The sequence below is a fragment of the Chrysochloris asiatica genome, unplaced genomic scaffold (assembly GCF_000296735.1).
Source record: "Chrysochloris asiatica unplaced genomic scaffold, ChrAsi1.0 scaffold00007, whole genome shotgun sequence".
Lineage (NCBI taxonomy): Eukaryota > Metazoa > Chordata > Mammalia > Afrosoricida > Chrysochloridae > Chrysochloris > Chrysochloris asiatica.
Genome location: NW_006408525.1, coordinates 27,926,940 through 27,946,985, shown reverse-complemented (window position 1 = coordinate 27,946,985; position 20,046 = coordinate 27,926,940). Strand labels below are relative to the sequence as shown.

General features: G+C 47.1%; 2 protein-coding genes across 3 annotated transcripts; both read left to right on the top strand.

The window, feature by feature from the left end:
* The first annotated feature begins 10,709 nt into the window (after positions 1–10,709).
* On the top strand, positions 10,710–13,852 carry GHDC (GH3 domain containing). Of its 2 annotated transcripts, none has more exons than XM_006832656.1 (8): positions 10,710–10,974; positions 11,177–11,214; positions 11,448–11,916; positions 12,424–12,616; positions 12,721–12,792; positions 12,873–13,006; positions 13,354–13,439; positions 13,634–13,852. In XM_006832656.1, the coding sequence occupies exons 1-8, from the start codon at positions 10,710–10,712 to the stop codon at positions 13,850–13,852; spliced, it is 1,476 nt and encodes a 491-aa protein (XP_006832719.1). The 2 variants fall into 2 exon arrangements, with proteins under 2 accessions (XP_006832719.1, XP_006832718.1); XM_006832655.1 differs by having other exon boundaries at positions 11,177–11,289; positions 11,415–11,916.
* Positions 13,853–16,551: 2,699 nt separating this feature from the next.
* Positions 16,552–17,921, top strand: HCRT (hypocretin (orexin) neuropeptide precursor). Its single transcript, XM_006833700.1, has 2 exons — positions 16,552–16,572; positions 17,550–17,921. Exons 1-2 carry the CDS (start codon positions 16,552–16,554, stop codon positions 17,919–17,921), a joined length of 393 nt encoding a protein of 130 aa, XP_006833763.1.
* Positions 17,922–20,046: the final 2,125 nt, after the last annotated feature.

Genomic DNA, 20,046 nt, shown 5'->3' with positions numbered 1-20,046 from the left:
AAAGGGACGGTGCCTTTGAGAGGAAGTGGCCCTGCAAAAGGGAGCTCACTGGAAAGTGAGGGCTTGTTGTTGACCTTGATGGCCGATGGGGACACATCTTACCAGTCAGTCTGCTCATGTAATGTTTTTATTTCTCATCACATTTTGTTGAGTGTTTGTGAGAGTTTACACAGCAGGTTGGATTCCAGTGTAACAATCCCCACACAAACTACTCGATGACGCTGGTTGCATTTTTTGTTCGTGTGTCAGCATTCTCATTCATTCTGTTCTGATTGTTTTGTTCTGGTGATGCTTCAAAAATTAGAATGATGTTCTTTGCCTCCTAGTCTGCTGACTCCACATTTGTCCTATTAGAAAACCCATCTTTAAAATTCTGCACACTTAAGAGTCCCTGAGCCAAGCATTTTGTGTGATTTATAAAATAGTTCCTGCCCTCAGCTACTTACATCCAGAAAACTCAGATGACACAACCAATTACAGCAGTCTGTTAGCTGAAGCTATGATAAAGATATCACAAGGTCCATACAGAATAGAAAAGAATATGAAAGGAAGATCGCCAAACAGTTTGCACTGACGGAGTTGCTGTAGCAGACCTACCTTAGAAGAAATACTAAAGTTTTTTAAACTTTAACAAAGTTACCCAGATTCAGAGACATAAAAAACAAAAAACCAGAGCTCTAGTAAAAGTATTTATGTAATTATAGAAGACAATATTTATGCAAGTTTCTTCTCTTTTAACTGATTTAAAAAGCAATTGTATAAACCTATATGCATATAATGTATTTTGGGGCGTATATTTGCCACGGAGGAGAAGTAGGTCACAGTAAAACTAATGAGTTCAGGAAATTATTCCAGATGGTAATTCAGATTCACAGTAACAAACATAAAGAGCCAGAAATGATATATATTAGAAAGCTAATATGACAAAAACTTCCAATATATGTTTATTATTTGTTCTCTCACCATCTTAAAATGACATAAAATTATATAATTGTAACTGTATGCTCTTAACAATGGTTTTGTAACATTTGTGAATGTAGTATGTGTAACAATACCACAGGAAGAAAGAAAGGGGAGTAGGGCTATATAGGAGTAGCATTTCATATCTCAGTGGATTGTTGTTGTTGTTGTTAACTGCCGTCAGTCAGTTCCAACCCATAGCGACCCTGTATAGGGTTTCCGAGGAGCAGCTGGTAAACTTGAGCCGCCAACCTTGCAGTTCAAATGACTATGCAGTCTGACGCATTAATCCACAGTGCCACAATCTCAATGGATTAGGTTAGTATAAACCTGATGCTGATTCTAATAAGATGAATATGATAAAACCTAAATTAGCCACTAAAGAAATAACTAAAAATATATACAGCAAAAAAAAGTCATTGAAAGATTAAATTGCTACATTAAGAAAATACTCATTTAATGCAAGAGAATGTAGTAAAGCAATAGAGGAAGAAAAACACCATGAGACATCAAACATAAACCCAAATATATTCATAACATTATAATATAAATGCATTGACCCAAACCAAAGGCAGAGATTGTCAAATTAGATTCTTAGAAAATTCAGTTGTACCTTGTCTATAGGAAACACACTTTAGATTCAGATAAATAAAATGATAGAAAAAAGATATATTATGTAAACAGCACACAAAGAATGGGTGAAAATATATTCAAATTATATATCTGATAAAGGGCTTGTATCTAAAATATATAAAGAATGGTAGCAATAATAAAAAGACAACCCAATTTTTAAAAGGGCCAAGCATCTGAATAGATATTCCTTTAAAGAAGATAAACAAACAGCTAATAAAGACCATGTAAAAATACCCTACAGCACTAGTCTGCAGACAACTGCAAATTGGAATGACAATGAAATACTGCTTGACACTCTAGGATAGCTATTGGGTTCCTGGTAGCTCCATGCAATAAGCACTAGACTGCAAACCATAGGGTGCTTGGTTAGAGCCCACCAGATGAGCTTTCTGCTCCTGCGAAGATTTTTTTTTTTTTTTAATGTTTTATTGTGAATTATATGATAGTTTACATGGGAGAACTTTAGTTTTACATTCACTCCATCTTATATCATCTCATTGCCATGGTTCCAATCCCCTCCATGCATCCTCAACCACCCAAAGGGTATATCCCAGAAACCCGCCCCCTACACTTCCCCCTCCTTCCCCCAGTTTTCAGCCCACAGTCCCTTTCCCTCTCGGTCCAAGGTCCCCAGTCGCATCATCACTCCACGTCATCATTTCTGTCTCTATCTCAGGCATCTCTGTTTCTCTGGGTAGGGTCCTGCTCTCGGCTCTTCTCCGTTGATGGTCCCAGAGATCTCTGCTCCTATCCTGGAGAATTAATCACTCCCTTCCTTGTTATAAAACTTCCACCTTTGCATTTCCAACCCTCATAATCCATCCTGATAAGCATTATTCACTACAGTATCACTAGTTACCCATCTGTGTCTCCTTTCATCAGCTCTGCCCAGACAGATTGAATAGTACCTACTGGAGATTCTACCTTCCGCCATGCTCCCTAGCACCAGGTTCCCTCTTGAAAGCTTATAAGCCATTCACTTCTTGCCTTTGTAGTCCCCCTCTCCCCATTTGAGTATCCAATGTCCAAGCTGCCCTTCTTCGTCCACTCTGTGTGTGGGTGTGTGTGTGAATGTTTCTTGCTGTGAGGATTTGTTCCCTCTTTTGAGTCGCTGCTCCACAGGTATAGGTCAAGTTCATCAGACCATATCAGCTCACTTTTTTTTTTTTTTCCCCTCTTCTCTCCTCTCCTGGTTGAGCTCCAATCACCAATCATCCAGTCATCCGGTCCAGGTCACGTGGGTATCATCTGCAAGTGTGGGCACTCCTGTGCATATGTCCTCTCTTCCCGTCAGCCGGTAGCGCCACTCTCCTCTCGAGTCCTCCGTGGCCATGCCTCTGACTCTGGGCCCAAGAGTCCCCAGGCCTGCGAAGATTTTTAAAGCCTCAGAAACCCTATAAAGGGTCTCTATGAGTCAGAACCAACTTCACAGCACGTAACAGGATGACTACAATAAAAAGTCAGAAAATAGCTGGTGGTGAGAATGTAAAGAAATTGGAACCCCCCCCCACACACACACACATTGCTGGTGGGAATATAAAGTGCAGACACTATGGGACAACAGTTCAGCAGTTTCTCCATTGGTTAAACAATTCCACTCAGGTATCTACCCAAAGAAAGGAAAATACCTGCCCACAGAAACACTCGTACACAGTGTTTATAGCAGCATTATATGTACATTGTTGTTAAGTGCCGTCGAGTTGTTTCAGACCCATAGCGACCCTGAACAGGGTTTCCGAGGCTATAAATCTTTATGAGAGCAGAAAGCCTCATCTTTTTCCCGTGGAGCGGCTGATAGTTTCGAACTGCTGACCTTGTGGTTCACAGCCCAATTCGTAACCACTACACTACCAGAGCTCCTTAATAGCCCAAAAATGGAAATAACCCAATGTTCAAACTGATGAGTGAACAAACCAGGGCTTCAAACAGGTTCATAATGATTTTGTAGTTGCTGTGGTAAACAAGGTCAGTGTATGCATTACATAGTAACCAAATCTGTTGCCCATGGTATTTGATCCAAGTAGGAAGTAAACAGCTGGCCCAAAGTAAAGATGGCGGCCAACAGCTCTGCTTTGAATGTGTGTTGTTCTCCAGAGTCCTAACAATAACACACTCCAAAAATCCTTCTTAGTTCTTCTTCCTAAAGTTTCAGGAGCCTGGTGTGCTGTAGGGTAAGCACTGGACCAAAGGTTGGTTTGAACCACGAGGTCAGTTCAAACTCATAAGCTGCTCGTTGGGAACCCTATACAGGGTCACTATGAGTTGGAAGTGACTTGACAGCACTTCACATCACCAACAACAATGTAGGAAATTGACTTCTTGGCAGGACACTGGAGAGCAACATACATTCAAAGCAGTGAAGTTGGTTGCCATCTTTGCACAGCTGTTTGTTTCCTATTCAGGTCAAAATACCACGATCAACAGATTTGGTTGCTATGGAATGAGTATGCAGCTCTTGCTTACAATGGTAACTACTGAACTGTTTTAAAACCTTTGTTGTTGTTCTGTGTCGTGGAGTCGGTTCTGACTCATAGCGACCCTGAACAGGGTTTCCGAGGCTGTAAATCTTTACAGGAGCAGATAGCCTCATCTTTATCCCACGGAACTGCTGGTAGTTTCGATCTGCTGACCTTGTGGTTCGCAGCCCGATTCGTAACCACTCTTGGGACCATAAAATATGGTCTATTCATGCAATGAAATTTTATTTGACAATGAAAAGGAAGGAAGTACTGATACATGCTACGAAATGGAAGATACTTGAAAACATTATGCTAAGTGAAAGATGCCTGTCATAAAGACCATATATAATTCCATTTACTGTATATAAAATATCTGGAAGACCTATAGAGAGTAGATTAAATAAATAAAAAAAAAGATTTGTGGGTGCTGAGGGCTGGGCAGATAGGAGAGTATACTTAACAGAGTACAAGGTTTCTTTTTCAGATGATGAAAATCTAAAATTGACTGTTGTTGTTTGTACATATCTGTGAACATACTAAAAATCAGTGAATTATACACTTGAAATGTGCAAACTGGATGGTTATGAGTTACTTCTCCATAAAGCTTTTTTTTAAAGCAGTTAGCACAGTACTGCTTTTAAAGATTCTTTTCTACGTTCCAGTTTGGGGAGTACTGCCAAGGCTCTTGTCATTGTTGTTGTTGTTAAGTGCTATTGAGTCAGTTCCAACTCATAGAGATCCTGTATAGAGTTTCCAAGGAACAACTGGTGAGTTGGAACTGCCAACCTTGCAGTTCAAACTGACCTTGAGGTCAAGTGCTTCTCCTATGGTACCATACCAGGACTCATAACAAGAGTCTTAGGAGCTTGTAAAGGGCCATCCAAAATGCAACAATTGGTCACTATTTACCTGGAGCAACAGAGGAAGAAGAAAACACAAGCATCAGGGAAGCCGCTGGAGTATAGGACTAAGAGCCTCCATGAACCACTGCTTCCTTCCTCTTAACGTGAGACCAGAAGAACAGGATGGTGCTGGATTACCATTACTGATGCTGCAATCTGGGAAACAACAGGTGGAACCTAACAGAGGAAAAATGGAGACCAGAACTTCAAATTCCCAAAGACTCCAGATACACTGGTCCCACTGGAACTGGGAGAACCCCTGAGACTATTGACCTGGAGAACTCTTCAAACCTAGAAATGAAACTATCCCTGAAGTCTTCTTAAACAAAACACAGTATAACTCAAAAAATAAAGACTAGAACCCTTAATTATTGCATGTAAAAAAAAATTTTTTTTAATCTTTTTTAGACCAGAGAGAGAACAGTAACTACATGAGACATTTAATGAGCAATGAGTCTAAATTAATGGGGATGAAACAGCTGTTAGTTGTTAGGTGCCATCGAGTCAATTTCAACTCATAGTGACCCTGTGCACTACAAAATGAAACACTCCATGATCCCGCGCCAACCTCACAATCAGTGCTATGTTTGAGCCCATTGGTGCTGCCACTGTGCCAATCCATCTCGTTGGGCATCTTCATCTCTTTCACTTACCCTCCACTTTACCAAGCAGGATGTCCTTCTCCAAGGATTGGTCCCTTCTGATACTATGTCCAAAGTATGAGAGACAAAGTCTGGCCATCCTGGCTTCTAATTCTGGCTGTACTTTTACCAACACAGATTTGTTTGTTCTTCTGGCAGTGTATATTACTTTTAATATTCTTCTCTAACACCGTAGCTCAAATGCATCAATTCTTCTACAGTCTTCCTTATTCATTATCCAACTTCCATATATAAGGCAATTGAAAATATCATGGCTTGGGTCAGGTGCACCGTAGTCCTCAAACTGACATCTTTGCTCTTGAACACTTTTTGAAAAAGTTTTGTGCAGCAGATCTGCCTACTTCAAAACATCATTTGATTGCTTGACTGCTGCTTCCTTGAGTGTTAATAGTGAATCCAAGCAAAAAAAAGTCTTTGACAACTCAATCTTTTCTTCATCCATTATGATGTTATGTATTGGATTTTTGCTTTCTTTATAATGAGGTACAGCCCATACCGAAGGCTGTGGTCTTTGATCTTCATCAGTATTTTAAGTCCTGTTCACTTTCAGCAAGCAAGGCTGTAGCATCTGCGTGTCTCAGGTTGTTAATGAGTCTTCCTCCAATCCTGATGCTATATTCTTCTTCATATACTCCCAACTCTCCTCAGAGTATTTGCTCAGCATACAAATGAAATAAAATGAAAGAATACAAACCTGACCCACAGAATGGGAAAAAATCTTTTGCAAAGACACATCAGACAAGGGACTTCTTTACAAAATATATAGGAAACTACAACACCTCTACAAGAAAAAAACAAATAACCCAATTAAACAGTGGGCATGGGACATGAACAGACACTTCACCAAGGAGGAGATCCAGGCAGCCAACAAACATATGAAGAAATGTGCACGATCACTAGCCATTAGAGAGATGCAAATCAAAACAACAATGAGATATCATCTCCCACCAGCAATAACAGCAAAGATCAAAAAAGTAGAGGACAATAAATGCTGGCGGGGATGTGAAGAGACTGGGACACACCTGCATTGCTGGTGGGACTGCAAAATGGAAAACAATATGGCGCTTCCTCGAAGGTTGGGAATAGAAATATCTTATGATCCAGCAATTCCTCTACTTGGTATTTACCCACAAGAAATATGAGCCATAACACAAGTAGATATATGCACACCAATGTTCACAGCAGCACTATGTACAATAGCAAAAAGATGGAGACAGCCTAAGTGCCCATCAACTGAAGAAAGGATAAACAAACTGTGGTACATACACACAATGGAATACTATGCTACCTTGAAGAACAACAAGGAAGCTGTACGCTATCACATAACATGGATGAAACTTGAGGACAATATGCTGAGTGAAATTAGTCACAAAAGGAGAAATACTGCATAGGACCACTACTGTAAAAGTCTAAGAAAAAGAACCCATACTAAAGGGGGGGTGGGATTTTTTGCTGGTTGCTGGAATGTGGGGGGTGGGGTGAGGGGAGGGAGGGGAAGGTGGAGCACAGGATAGGGAATAGACACAGGATAGTTTGGGTGCTAGGGAGGGGGGCAATATACAAGAAGGGGGAGGGGAATGGTAGAACAAACTGGATGGGATAACAATTAGGTTTGCATGGGCTAAGTGGGACAAAGGTAAAGAATGATGTATGCACAACCTTGGAAAAACAGAGCTCTGGGATACAGGGTTTGAGACATGGTTATAATGGGGAAAAGGGGGTAAATAATGTTAAGATGCTCGGCTTTCTTTTGAATCTTCGTTTCCCTGGCATACCATTATAAAATAGACACTTAAGGGAGAGAGAAAGGAATAGCCAGAAATATCACCATAGAAAGCGTGTAAGTCCGTCTTCTGCCTATAACTGATTGGAATATATAAAATGGGGCTACAGTGTGCCCAGTGAAGGCGGTTTCCTGCAGAGCTTCTGCATTACATAAGACCATAGGTGAAATCCTGAACAGCATCCAGAATCTTCAGAGATGGGAAATTTCTACTTGAAAGGACAAGCAGACCAGCCTGGAGCAGATAGAAGATACTTCTTGAAAGAAAGACCAACAGGAAATATACAAAACAATAATCACAGACCAACTGTTACTATAAGAACTAGCAAGTTGCTTGCCTAGGAGACATCAAGGCAGTAGTCGGGTCCCCTCAGAGCAAACCCCCTTCCAAGACTAAGACTCAATGGGAATACACGCTCTGATTGGTGACCACGTTCATCACCGATGAGGGAAAAACAGCAATGGAGCTGTGAGCTAAGCCCTACAACATTCAATAGAGTCCTGTGAACCCGGGTAGAAACCTGGGTGACCAGCAGTGTGGCAAGATCTGGGGACTCTTGGACCCAGAGTCAGTGACATAGCCACAGAGGACTAGAGTGGAGAGTGAAGCATCCAGCTGATAAGAAGAGAGGGCATATGCACAAGAACACCCACACTTGCAGATAATACCCACTTGACCTGGCTTCAATGACTGCATGATCAGAGCTCAAAAGAAGAAGAAAGAAGAGGGGAAAAAAAGAGTAATTCTAATTTGACGAACTTGACCTACACCTATGGATGCAGTAGCTCAAAAGAGAGAACAAATCTTAACAGTGAGGATCATTCCCACCCCCTCCATACACAGAGTAGACAGCGGTGGGCCACTTGGACATTGGCTACCCAAGATGGGGGGCTACAAAGGCAAGAAGTGACTGGTTTACAAGCTTTCAAGAAGGAATCTAGATCCAGAGGGCGTGGAGGAAGGTAGACTCTCCACTGAGTAGTATCCAATCTGTCTAGGCGGGGTTGATTAAAGGAAAGGCTGATAGGTCTCTTGTGATACAATAGTAAATAATTGTTATCAAGACTGATTGTGAGGGTTGGAAATGTAAAGGTAGACGTTTTATAGCAAAGAGGGGAGTGATTAACTTTTCAGTCTAGGAGCGGTCCCTGGGACCATCAAGGGACAAGAGCGGAGAGTGGGACCCTACCCAGAGAAGCATTGATACCAGAGATGGAGGCAGAGACAATGACATGGAGAGATGGAGCATCTGGGGACTTTAGACTCAGAGAGGGAGAGGGGCTGTGTGCTGACAACCAAGTGGGGCGGGAAGGGGCAGGGGGAAGGCTTGCAGGGTATACCCTTTGTTGGCTGATGATGCATGGAGGGGATTGTAACCATGGCAATGAAACATATACGATAGGATGAATGTAAAACTAATGTTCTCCCATGTAAACTATCACATAATTCACAATAAAACAGTAAAAAAAAAAAAAAAAAGAATACAACCCTGGCGTACATCTATCCAGATTTTAAACCATTCAATGTCCCCTTGTTCTGTTCAAATGACTGCCTCTTGGTCAATGTACAGGTTCCTCATGAGCACAATTGTTCTGGAATACCCGTTATTCGCAAGGCTATCCATAAGCTTGTCATGGTCCACACAGTGGAAGATCTTTGCATACTCAATAAAGCACAGGTAAACATCTTTCTGGTATTCTCTGCTTTCAGTCACGATCCATCTTACGTCAGCAATGATATCCCTCCTTCCACATAGTTATCTGAATCTGGCAGTTTCTTGTCAATGTACTGTTGCAGTTGTTTTAAAATGGTCTCTAGTAAAATTTTTATTGCATGTGATATTAATGATATTGTCTGATAATTTCTGCATTCCATTGGGTCACCTCTCTTTAGAATGGGTACAAATATGGATCTTTTCCAATCAATTAGACAGATAGCTGTCTTCCAAATTTCTTGACATAAATGAGTGCCTTCAGTGCTGCATCAGTTTTTTGAAAGATTTCCATTTGTATCCCATCAATTCCTGGAGCCTTGTTCTTTGCCAATGCCTTCAGTGCACCTTGAACTTCTACCTTAAGTACCATTGGCTCTTGATCATATGCTATCTTTTGAAATGGCAGAACTTACCAAACTCAACTTTGTTCACCAGTCCTGGAATTCTGGTTAAAACACTGATCCTGATTCAGTAGGCCTATTGCAGGGCCTGAGACCCTGCATGTCTAAGAAGCTCCCAGGTATACGATTTTATTTGGGGCTAGGGAAAAGGAATGAGTGGGCTTTAGGAAGTGGGGAAATCTTGCATCTGGAGGTTGCTGTTTTCTCTGGGTGCTACAAATCTGGGGATCAAGAGTGCAACAGAACAGGCACGAGGGACCTGGGGAGACTAGGAAATGGAGCTGAATGGAACCTGCTCCTCTTGCCTCTAAAACACACACCCTCCCGCTTGCCAACTCCATAGCTGCACACCTGTCTCAACCCTGGGCTCAGACGTAAGGACTACATTCGAATCTCTTCCTGCAGTTATCATCAAGTTCAAGCTACAGTCTGAAATCTGCTCCAGTATAAAATATGCCTCGCTCCCAGCTAGAGCTGTTAAATAGAGCCTCTTCCACACACCACGTTCTCATCTTTCACCTGCATAGGTTTGGAAAGTTTGCTGCTCTGGCCCTAACTACCTCATCTGCCAACCCAGGGCAGCAGGAAATCCCTTAGGCAGCCTGTCCCTTTAAGAGCCCCACCCCCACCCCCCTTCCCTGGCCGGCACCGGATTTCCCTGTTGGGCCCAGCCCTTTAAAGTCAACTCTCCAGCTTTCTGGCCGGATGTGTCCTGAGCCCTGAGAGTGGAGAGGCCCTGGGTGCTGGGAGTTGGCAGAAGTGAGCTATGATAGGTGCATGCAGGGCTCAGGAGGGACATGGAGCTGGGACTGAGTGGATCCTAAGAGCAAGCAGAGCCACCTGGGCATGGGCAAAAGATGTTATTTGTTGAGCAGCTGCTCTGGACCAGGCTCTGTGCCAAGGCCTGTGCTACACTATCTCACAACCTTCTGAGGAAGGTCTCATTATGCCCATTTTACAGATAAGGAAAGGAAGCAGTAGCTGGATTACATGAGGCTAAACCAACAAGTGGAAGAGCCAGGATCTGAACTCAGGTCAGTGCATCTATAGTCTTGATGTTTTATCCTCCCCATCACCTACTTTGTTTGGCTTCTTCCAAAACATCACCTGTCTTTGGTTTACCTTGATGAGAGAATGCCTCCCACACACACCAGTACTGGGTCCCTTCCTCCTCCTCGCAGGAGCCGCTGGGAGATGCTGTTACCACTGCTGGGCCTTCTATTGCTGCTGCTGCTGCCCTTGGTCGTGTTCAGGCAGTCACTGTCGCAAGATGCCAGGCTGTCCTGGCTTGCTAGTCTCCAGCACCGTGTGGCATGGTGGGCTCTGGGCTGGGCAGCTGCTTGGCAACAGTGGAAACTGGAGCAGAGCACTCGACATGTGAGCCAGAGCCAGCAGCAGGCCCTGAGGGGATGTCTGCGAGGACCCCAGCTTCCCCGCTGCCCACTCAGAGGAGACATAGGTGTGTCTTCAGGGTCTGGGGAGGAGACCCAGAAAGAAGGCAACCCCACAAACCAGTCTGATTCAGACCCTGAGGAGTTCACACACACAGAGGGCCCAGAACTACCCCCAGATCTCACCTGGGTTCCTTCCCCAAGTATTTCACCAGTCTTGCCTAAGTTCTGGTACTTCATGGGGAGTTTCTGGTATCTTTGGGGTTACAGATATAAGCACCTTTCGGAATGCTCTCCCTCTGACCAAGGCCAGCCTGATCCAGGAGAAAGAGAGCAGAGGTCAGCCTCCTACCTCTATCTACCACGGGGAGACTTCTCTGCAGGTAACTGGAAGGCCAGAATATAGCCCCACCAGAGGCAAACCCTCCCGTCAGAGTGCTGAAAGAACCTCCAAACTGGGGGCCAGGGTCTGGCTCAGGGTCAACACTCTTTCTTTTTCTCTCCCCAGGCCACCTTGCTGGGTCTGGCAGCCCTCAAAAAGGCCCACCCAGAAGTGCTGGCTCCAGGAAACACTGCCCGTGTGACCCCTACATCCCCCTGGTCCAGCCCCCTCCCCTGGCCTGGGCATGCCCTGGACCAGGCAGGTCCCCCTGGAGCCAGGGAATCTAGTGCCCTGTTGCTGCAGGCACTGAGATACCCTGGGTTAAGGGCACTGGAGGCTGGGACAGCAGCAGAGCTGCTGGACATCTTCTTGGGCCTGGAAACTGATGGCAGAGAGTTGGCTGAGGCAGTGGCTACAGGGAACCCAGGAGAGCCTCTCCCCAGACGAGCAGCTGAGCTGCGGCAAGCCCTGGAGCAGGGACCCCGAGGACTGGCCCTTCGACTCTGGCCAAAGCTGCAGGTGGTGGTGACCCTGGACTCAGGAGGCCAGACGGAAGCAGTGGCTGCTCTGGCAGCATTGTGGTGCCAAGGGCTAGCCTTCTTCTCCCCTGCTTATGTTGCTTCTGGAGGTCAGCAGGGCTCTGGGGAAGTGAGCTAGCAGCAGGGAGAGAGGTGACATAGTTACATGCATGGAATCCTACCTAATCATCTCATTTCAACCTCCCCACAACCCCATATGGAGTCCTGGTGTGGCACTGCAGGTTAATGCAGTAGATTGTAAGGTCGGTTCAAACCGCAAGGTTGGCAGTTCAAGCTCACTAGCCGCTCTTGGAAACCCTATACAGAGCCGCTATGAGTCAGAAGCAACTTCCCAGCACTTAACAACAATAACAATACCCTGTATGTGGGGATTAGCAGCTCCGTTTGACAGATAGAGAAATAGATGCACAAACTCACATAATAACTTCAGAACCATGACACTCTGCTGCTTGCCAACTAGGCTCTTAGAGCCCGTGGAAGCCAGGAAGAAAGGCAGGAAGAGCAACAGTTGGAGCAGATGCTCAGAGGATTGGGGCTGGGGACCAGGGGAGGGCTACATGCATCACAGGTGACCAGGTAGCTGCTTGCTTCCCCAGGGGTAGTGGGCCTGAACCTGTGGCCAGAGCAGCCTCGTGGGCTCTACCTTCTCCCCCCCGGGACTCCCTTCATTGAGCTACTCCCCGTCACAGAGGGGGCCCAGGAGGGGGCTGCTTCTACCCTCCTGCTGGCTGAAGCCCAGAAGGGCACTGAGTATGAATTGGTGCTGACTGACCACACAAGCCTTACCAGGTGACCACCTACCCACCTGAGGCCCTTTGGAATCCTTTGGAAAGTCAGGGGCATGAGCTAATGAGTCCTGGGGCCTGACTTCACCCCCACTCCTATCCCCTCAGGTGCCGCCTGGGCGATGTGATCCAGGTGGTTGGTGCCTACAACCAGTGTCCAGTTGTCAGGTTTATCTATAGGTAGGTTTGTCTGCAACATAGGGTGCTGATGAGTTATCCTCAGGCCCTGGCTCCACTGGCCTCCCCTTCCTGCTCCCTAGGCTGAGCCAGACACTGAGTGTGCGTGGAGAAAATATTGGCGAGGATGTGTTCTCTGAGGCCCTGGGCAAGGCAGTGAGGCAATGGCCAGGGGCCAAGCTATTGGACCACGTCTGTGTGGAGAGCAGCATTCTGGGTAAGCTTTTCCATTGGGCTCCTGCCTCCCATTCTTGGGTTGGCTGCCCCACAACACATACCCACCCTGCTGGGAAATATCTCAGAAGGAGATAAGATTCAACCTCTCTTGCTGCTCCTAACAAAAGTCTTTCCATATGTCTAACTTCTATTCCTCCTTCTGTAGCTTCTTTTTACCCATTTTCTTTCCTGACCAGAAAGACTGTTCCTCCCCAGTTATCCCATTCCCTACCAAGAAACTCTTTTTGTTTCTATGAACCTCAAAGTGAGGGAGAAAGATGGAGGGGAAAGGACGTGATCTTAGAAGCAGCCCCATTCACATGAAGTATGGGGGGGGGTTGTTTACAGATTCTGCAGAGGGCTCTGCACCCCACTATGAGGTGTTTGTGGAGCTGAGAGGACTGAGGAACCTGTCAGAGGAAAATCGAGACAAGGTAAATGAGTTGGGAGACAGTGTCTGACTGCATAGCCTCCCTTCACTCATATATCCATCCCCAAGGTGCTGTGGGGGCAGAAGAGTGGTGGGGAAGAGAAGGGGAGGGGAGGACACCCTCCCTGGGGCTCTGGGAAGAGAAGGATGAGTCCCTGATACTCACATAGCCTCACTTACAGACCCTTCCACTTCTAGCTTGACCACTGTCTTCAGGAAGCTTCTCCCTACTACAAGTCACTGCGGTTCCGGGGCAGCGTAGGTCCTGCCAGAGTCCACCTGGTAGGACAGGGGGGCTTCAGAGAACTCCGGGCAGCCCTTGCTGCCTCCCCCAGCTTCGCCTTCCCTCCTGAGATGCCCCGGGTCCTTAGACACAGGCACCTGGCCGAGTTCCTGCAGAGGAGGGTGGTGTCCTGAGCCGGCCTGCTTGCAATCATGTCTGCTCTCAAAGTCTCTCTGGAGGGAGCTGTGTCTGACTCTGAGTCACCTGTGTCCATCACAGCTGCTGGGCCTGAGGGAGACCTAATCCAGTTGGCCAATTCTGAAGCCTAGGCTTTAGGGGTAGAACAAACGTCAACAGTTCCCTGCCCATATCCCCCTCAGCCCATGTGGGAGGCTATTACTAGAAAGTTCCCACACACCCTGTGGTTTCCTGTACCTCTCAGCCTGAGAGTGGTCTTGGGCCACAGTTGTGTGCTTGGCCAGTGCACTGGGAAGACTGGCAGTGTGGGGAGTTGGGGTCCCCAGGAGCCGCCCTCAGTCAGATCAGATTCAACAGGAGCTGGTGAATGAAGACCTGGGCGGTGGGCGGGGGGGGGACAATTCTGAAGTGTTTCCTACACAGTCTTGCAGAAGGTCCTAGAGAAGAGAGCCCAGTCACCCACTGCAGTAACCTACTCATGAATTCTTCCCTGCCTCACCTCCCCACTCTCTTACTGTGTTTCCTGGGGTCACCTCCCTAATAAAGCTCTGGCACCAGATTCTGGACTGAGGGTCTGCTTTGGTGGGAACTGTGTAATGGGCCCATTTGTTCTGTTCCTGCCCCATTCAGAGCTCTCCTTGCCCAGGTCCCCTTCACCTTTAGGCGCCAGACCTCTTCACCCAGCCCCACTCAGCACAACACTGCACTAGACCCAGGCGTGTGTGCTCAGGAGTTCTCAGACCCCTATCATGGCCTAGCCACCACCCGCCCCCACCAACACACACACAGATAGTCACCTCCTGCCTTCCCCCAGTCCAAGCTTTTAACCTCAATGTGGAGGGGCTGCTCCCCAACGGCACTTACATTGGCTTAGCATTTGTTCCTTTCCTGGCTCAATATGCACACATCCTTCATAGCATAGCGGGAAGGTGGTTATTCTTGAGATCATACAGTGTAACCACAGAAGTCATTTAATTAAATGGTTAACGACCATTTGATCAACGAGGACACTGAGTCTCAGAGGGCCTTGGAGGCTTATCCAAGGCCCCAGAGCTCCTCTGAAGTAAGTAAAGCAAGCACCCATTCTGGATTCATTGCCTCTGAATTGCTTCTTGAACCCATGACACACAATCAGGCCTTGCTAATGACTTCTTCCTTCTAAAACCCTCCCACCATTTCCCGTTGCTTACAGGACCAAGATGGAATCACTTGGGCCTATGGGACTCTCTGACTCTGGCCCTCACCTACCTCTTTCTTCAGTCTCCTCTCTCTTCCTGGGGAGGCAGCCAAGGCTATGAGGACCACCCCCTCCCCAACATGAGCTTTCCCATCTCCCTGCCTTGCTCAAGTTGTCCCTTCTGTGAATACCTTCTCACTCCAACTTTGTTGTTAGCTGACACTCAATCAGCCCCCAACTCATAACCATCCTAAACCCAACAGAACAGAAAGCTGTCTGGTCCATCCCTGTGATCCACTGCAGATTGGACTCTTGTGACCCTTAGGGTTGTCACTGACTGGTTTTTGGAAGTAGATAGGTAAGACTAGTCTGTCTTAGTTTGAAAGCTCTTCTGAAACCTGTTCAGCATCATAGCAACATGAAAGCTTCCACTGATGAACGCGTAGTGGTTGTACATAAGGGGCACTGGCTGAGAATTGAACCTGGCTTCCTGCAAGGAGGGTGAGAATTCCACCACCACTGCTCCCTCCTCCCCATCTTATCTGATGGAAAACCACTCCTCATGCTAAAGTGTAAGTGATTGGCTCAACTTCGCTGGGTGTGTCTGCATACATCATTCCTTTCCCTCACTGAACTAGTACTATGCCCAGGTCACCTCCGCACCTGGACTGGTGACTCCTGGAAAGCTGGGGCCGTGTTTTATTCACCCTGTTGCTCCAGTGCCCAGTGCAGGGCTATAAGCAGTGTGCTGTATAAGAGAAATTGGGGCCTCAAGATGACTTCCTCCCAGCCAACAGTAGGGGTGGGACTTCCTCTCTCCCTGACCAGATAGTTTGACCCAGGTTTTACCTTCCTCTCCTGGTTGAGATTTCAACGTTTTCCATCTTGGAAGTTGGTGGAAGGGACAGAAGGGAAGAAGAGAAGTGGGAGTGGGTGCGGTTTAGGAGCCTTTTCTATGGAAGACAAAGGTTCCAGAGGCAGCGACCAGGAGCAGTGAGGGAGCGGCCTGCTGCCTGGCTCCCTCCTCCCTTCCTGACCTCACACATGTGGACAGTTGGACTTACAACGGCCTCTTCTCCGGCCTCTAATTAGCCACTGGCCCCTCCACCATATTCTCCCAGGGCAGCGGCCCAGTCAAGGCTGCTTTTGTGCTGTCAGATTCCTGGATGCAAGGTGGCCTCGTTAGTGCCTGGAGACTGCCAGGAGCAAGCAGACAAATGAGGGGGAGAGCAGGGGCCCAGCGGATCCAACTCCTGCCTACGAATACCTCAGCGACCATTCCTTGAGTCTAGCCTGGACACGCATCCCTCCCCACCTCCCATGGGAGGCTAATCTTAGCCTTGCCTTTGTCTGGCTCCAGAGTGGACGCAAGTGCCCATCTTGCCCCCCGTCATCTGTGAGCACTATAAACCCCAGACCCTGGTAGCAGGTCACAGTCCACAGCCTCAAGATTCCTGGTTCTTTGGACCGCTGCAGATACCACCTTTCCCTGATACTCCATCCTGAGCACCAGACACCATGAGTCTGCCCTCCGCAAAGGTAAAGACCCAGGGACCTTGGGATGACCCATCATTCCAGTGAGGCAACGAGTGTATCTGCTGGGTAAAGAAAGAACAGAGGTGTCCCTGCTATAGACCTGTTTACCTCTGGGCTCTGAGGTGATCTTGGCTATGAATCTACCTTTGGTTAACACTGGGTCTGGCCCATTCTCCTAAGAGCTCATTTTTATTGAACACTTAACCTACCCTGTGTCAGATGCTGTGTTTACACCTGGCATCTCATTTCATCTCCCGCAATGTTCTAGGGTTGTTGTCGTTGTTAAATGCTGTCAAGTGGGTTCTGACTCATAACGATCCTGTCTAGGGTTTACTAGGAGCAGCTGGTGAACTTGAACTGCTGACGTTTCTGCCATTCAAACCGACTTTGCAGTCCAGTGCATTAACCCACAGCACAACACGGAATTCTTTAATACCCACTTTACAGTCAAGGAGCTATGTCCCCTGGGCCCAAAGGAAACAGCCCCCAAGGCACAGAGTTCGGTTTGTACTAAAGGAAGCCAGCCAACAAGACATCTTGAGTCCCGCCTGTTCCTGATTCCCAAGTGTTTGCCTGCTGTGGGGAACGGGCTGCTCTATATTTCAAAGTCACATGGGGATAAGAGGACTAAATGGGGCTTCTTTCTTACGTCTCCTAACTTCTGGTGCAGACTGACTCAGACACGTCTGTCTCCAAAAGGAATGGTAAGGTCTAAAGGTACCCAGAGGCGGGAGCAATTCACTCTTCCCAGGAGATCACAAAAGGTTTACTGGAGGAGATGCTGTGTTGGGCTTGAAGGATGAGCAGGTAAAGGAACGAGTATTAGCCCTTTTCCCACAGATCCTTTCAGACAGAAAGACAAGAGTGGGCAACTGTGCAGAAGCTAAAAGAAACGCGAGCCAGGAGGGGGCGCTGAGCCGGGAGGACAGGTCATGGGTGCGCTGCGAAGTCCCCCAGTGCCTCTTCTCCCGCCTCCCTAGATCTCCTGGACAGCTGTGACGTTGCTGCTGCTACTTTTGCTGCCGCCCGCGCTGCTCTCACCCGGGGCGGCCGCGCAACCCCTGCCCGACTGCTGTCGCCAGAAGACGTGCTCCTGCCGCCTTTACGAGCTGCTGCACGGTGCGGGCAATCACGCGGCCGGCATCCTGACACTGGGGAAACGGCGACCGGGGCCCCCCGGACTCCAGGGTCGCCTGCAGCGCCTACTGCAGGCCAGCGGCAACCACGCAGCTGGCATCCTGACTATGGGCCGCCGCGCAGGCGTAGATCCTGTGTCGCGCCCCTGCCCCGGGCGCCGTTGTCCCACCGCAGCCTCCATGGTCGCCATGCCCGGAGAACGGTCCCGGCTCTAAGCCCTTGCTCTGGCCCTGCCCTGGTCCTGCCCTGATCCTGCCCTTTCCCTTCTGCTGGCCAGGGTGTCAGGCCCCAGAAGAAGGCAATAAAGGAGAGTCTCCGTTAGTGTGACTGGTCTCTGTTCTTGTGTAGTCGCGCCCCGCCCCCAGGGGGGCGTGAGAGAGCCTTGAGAATAATAAAGAACCAGAGGGCCAGGTAGGCGGCCTCAGCAGTGTGGGCCTCAGCCTGAGCGCAGATGAACCTAAAAGACACTTAAATGGGGGAGGCTCCGGGTATAAGGAACCGCACAAGGCCCTGGAATGCCTAGAGAACCTGATAAGTGCGCCCCTGGAGTGAAAGATATACAACAGACACGTCCCTTAATCCGTACTGGGCTCTTCACAGCGGCTCAAGGGAGCAGAGGGAGAGCTAGGAAGGCTGCACAGAGTAGAATCCAACTGGGAACGGGATGGGTATTGTGGGTGTGAACCGTCCAGAATGGCTGGGCTGTGGGGAGCAGTGAGGCGTGCAACCTGGCCCTTTATAGGTAACTGGAAGCAAAGGCAAGGCACAATTTTCCTGCAACTCTAGCCTAAGACATCTAAAAGTAGAGACACAAGGGGCTTAGAACCATAGTCTCAGGGGACACTAAGGTCACCTAGCATAGCAGTCATAGACAATGTTCAACATCCTACTTTGGTGAGTAGTGACTGGGGTCTTATAAGCTTGTGGGAAGCCATCTAAGGCACAACTATTCGTCTCTTTCCATCCTGAGCAAAGAAGAGTGAAAAAAATCAAAGAACTAATGGACCACATGAACCTGAGACCAGAAGAGCTAGATGGTGCCTGGTAGTAGTTAACCACTCTACGAGGGATCAAAATAGGAGGTCCTGGATAGAGTAGGATAAAATATGAAACAAAATTCAAAATAATAATAATTATTTAAAAACAAAAATACCAGGCTTACTTGTCTAATAGAGATTGGTGGAAACCCCGAGGCTATGTTCCTTAAGACACCCTTCCAGTCCTAGAACTGAACTCACGTGACCCTATAACTCAACTTTCAGCCAAATGACAGAAAAGACTATAAAGTGAAAAATAACATCCAGAAGATACACACTCCTTAGAACAATGAACCGTATAAAATAAACAGACAGTCATTTGCCCAGGGATAAAGTTCAGAAGGCTGGAAAGGAAAAGGAAAGAGGGACAAAGAAACAGTAAACACAGGGAGGAAGTGAGAAAAATGCTATTTCATTGTGGGAATTGAAATCAATGTTTTAAATCAAAATGTGTATGAATCATTGAGTGAAAAACAAACTTGTTCTGTAAACTTTCACCCAAATCACAATAAAAAGTTTTGAGGAGAACAAACAAGATGGCAGATCAGGTGGAAATGCAGTGAAGAGCTCCGTCAGCAACAACACAGAATACCAGAACAAGCAGGCCCAGGGGATAGTGCCAGAACTCTGAACCACATATAAAGGAATATTTAGAAGGTTGGAAGGCTTACAGCTAGGGAAATTGATAGGTAGCAAAAGCAAGAAATCCATTGCTTTCTGATTCAGGATGCTCAGCTGCTCATGGAGCCACCATCTTGGGTGAGATCAAGTGGGGGAAGGATCAGAGCAGCCACAGACGCCTGACAGAACTGCAGAGATAAAGGTGTGGACAGTCTTTTTTTTTTTTTGGTATCTGTTCATTGGTCTCTCGCTGTCTGCACATGTCCATTCTGGTGACTAAGAGGGGGTACCTGAGCAAGTGGACACCCCAACCCCTCCCCCGGAGGTTTCTACTACGGATGCACACAGATCTCCTCGAAATTTAAAGAGACAGTTTCCACTTAAAACCAAATGGCCACAGCCAGCCCTGAACTGTTTATAACTAGAAAAAAGGCCTGAATGGGAATGTGGAGCAGGACAGGCAGACTAAAAAGGAAACAGGCCAAAAATTAAATCCTGAGTTACATTGCAACGACCAACAGTGGCATCTTGAAATTTCTCAGGAAGAAGAGTGAAAAGGGAAGCCCATCTCCTGATCACATCTATCTGGAGGCAATCAGAAAGCATAAAAAATACCAAAATGCACACCCATCTAAGTATTAAGGCCACAGATAACTCCCGAATATTCCCAAAAAACAGAAGC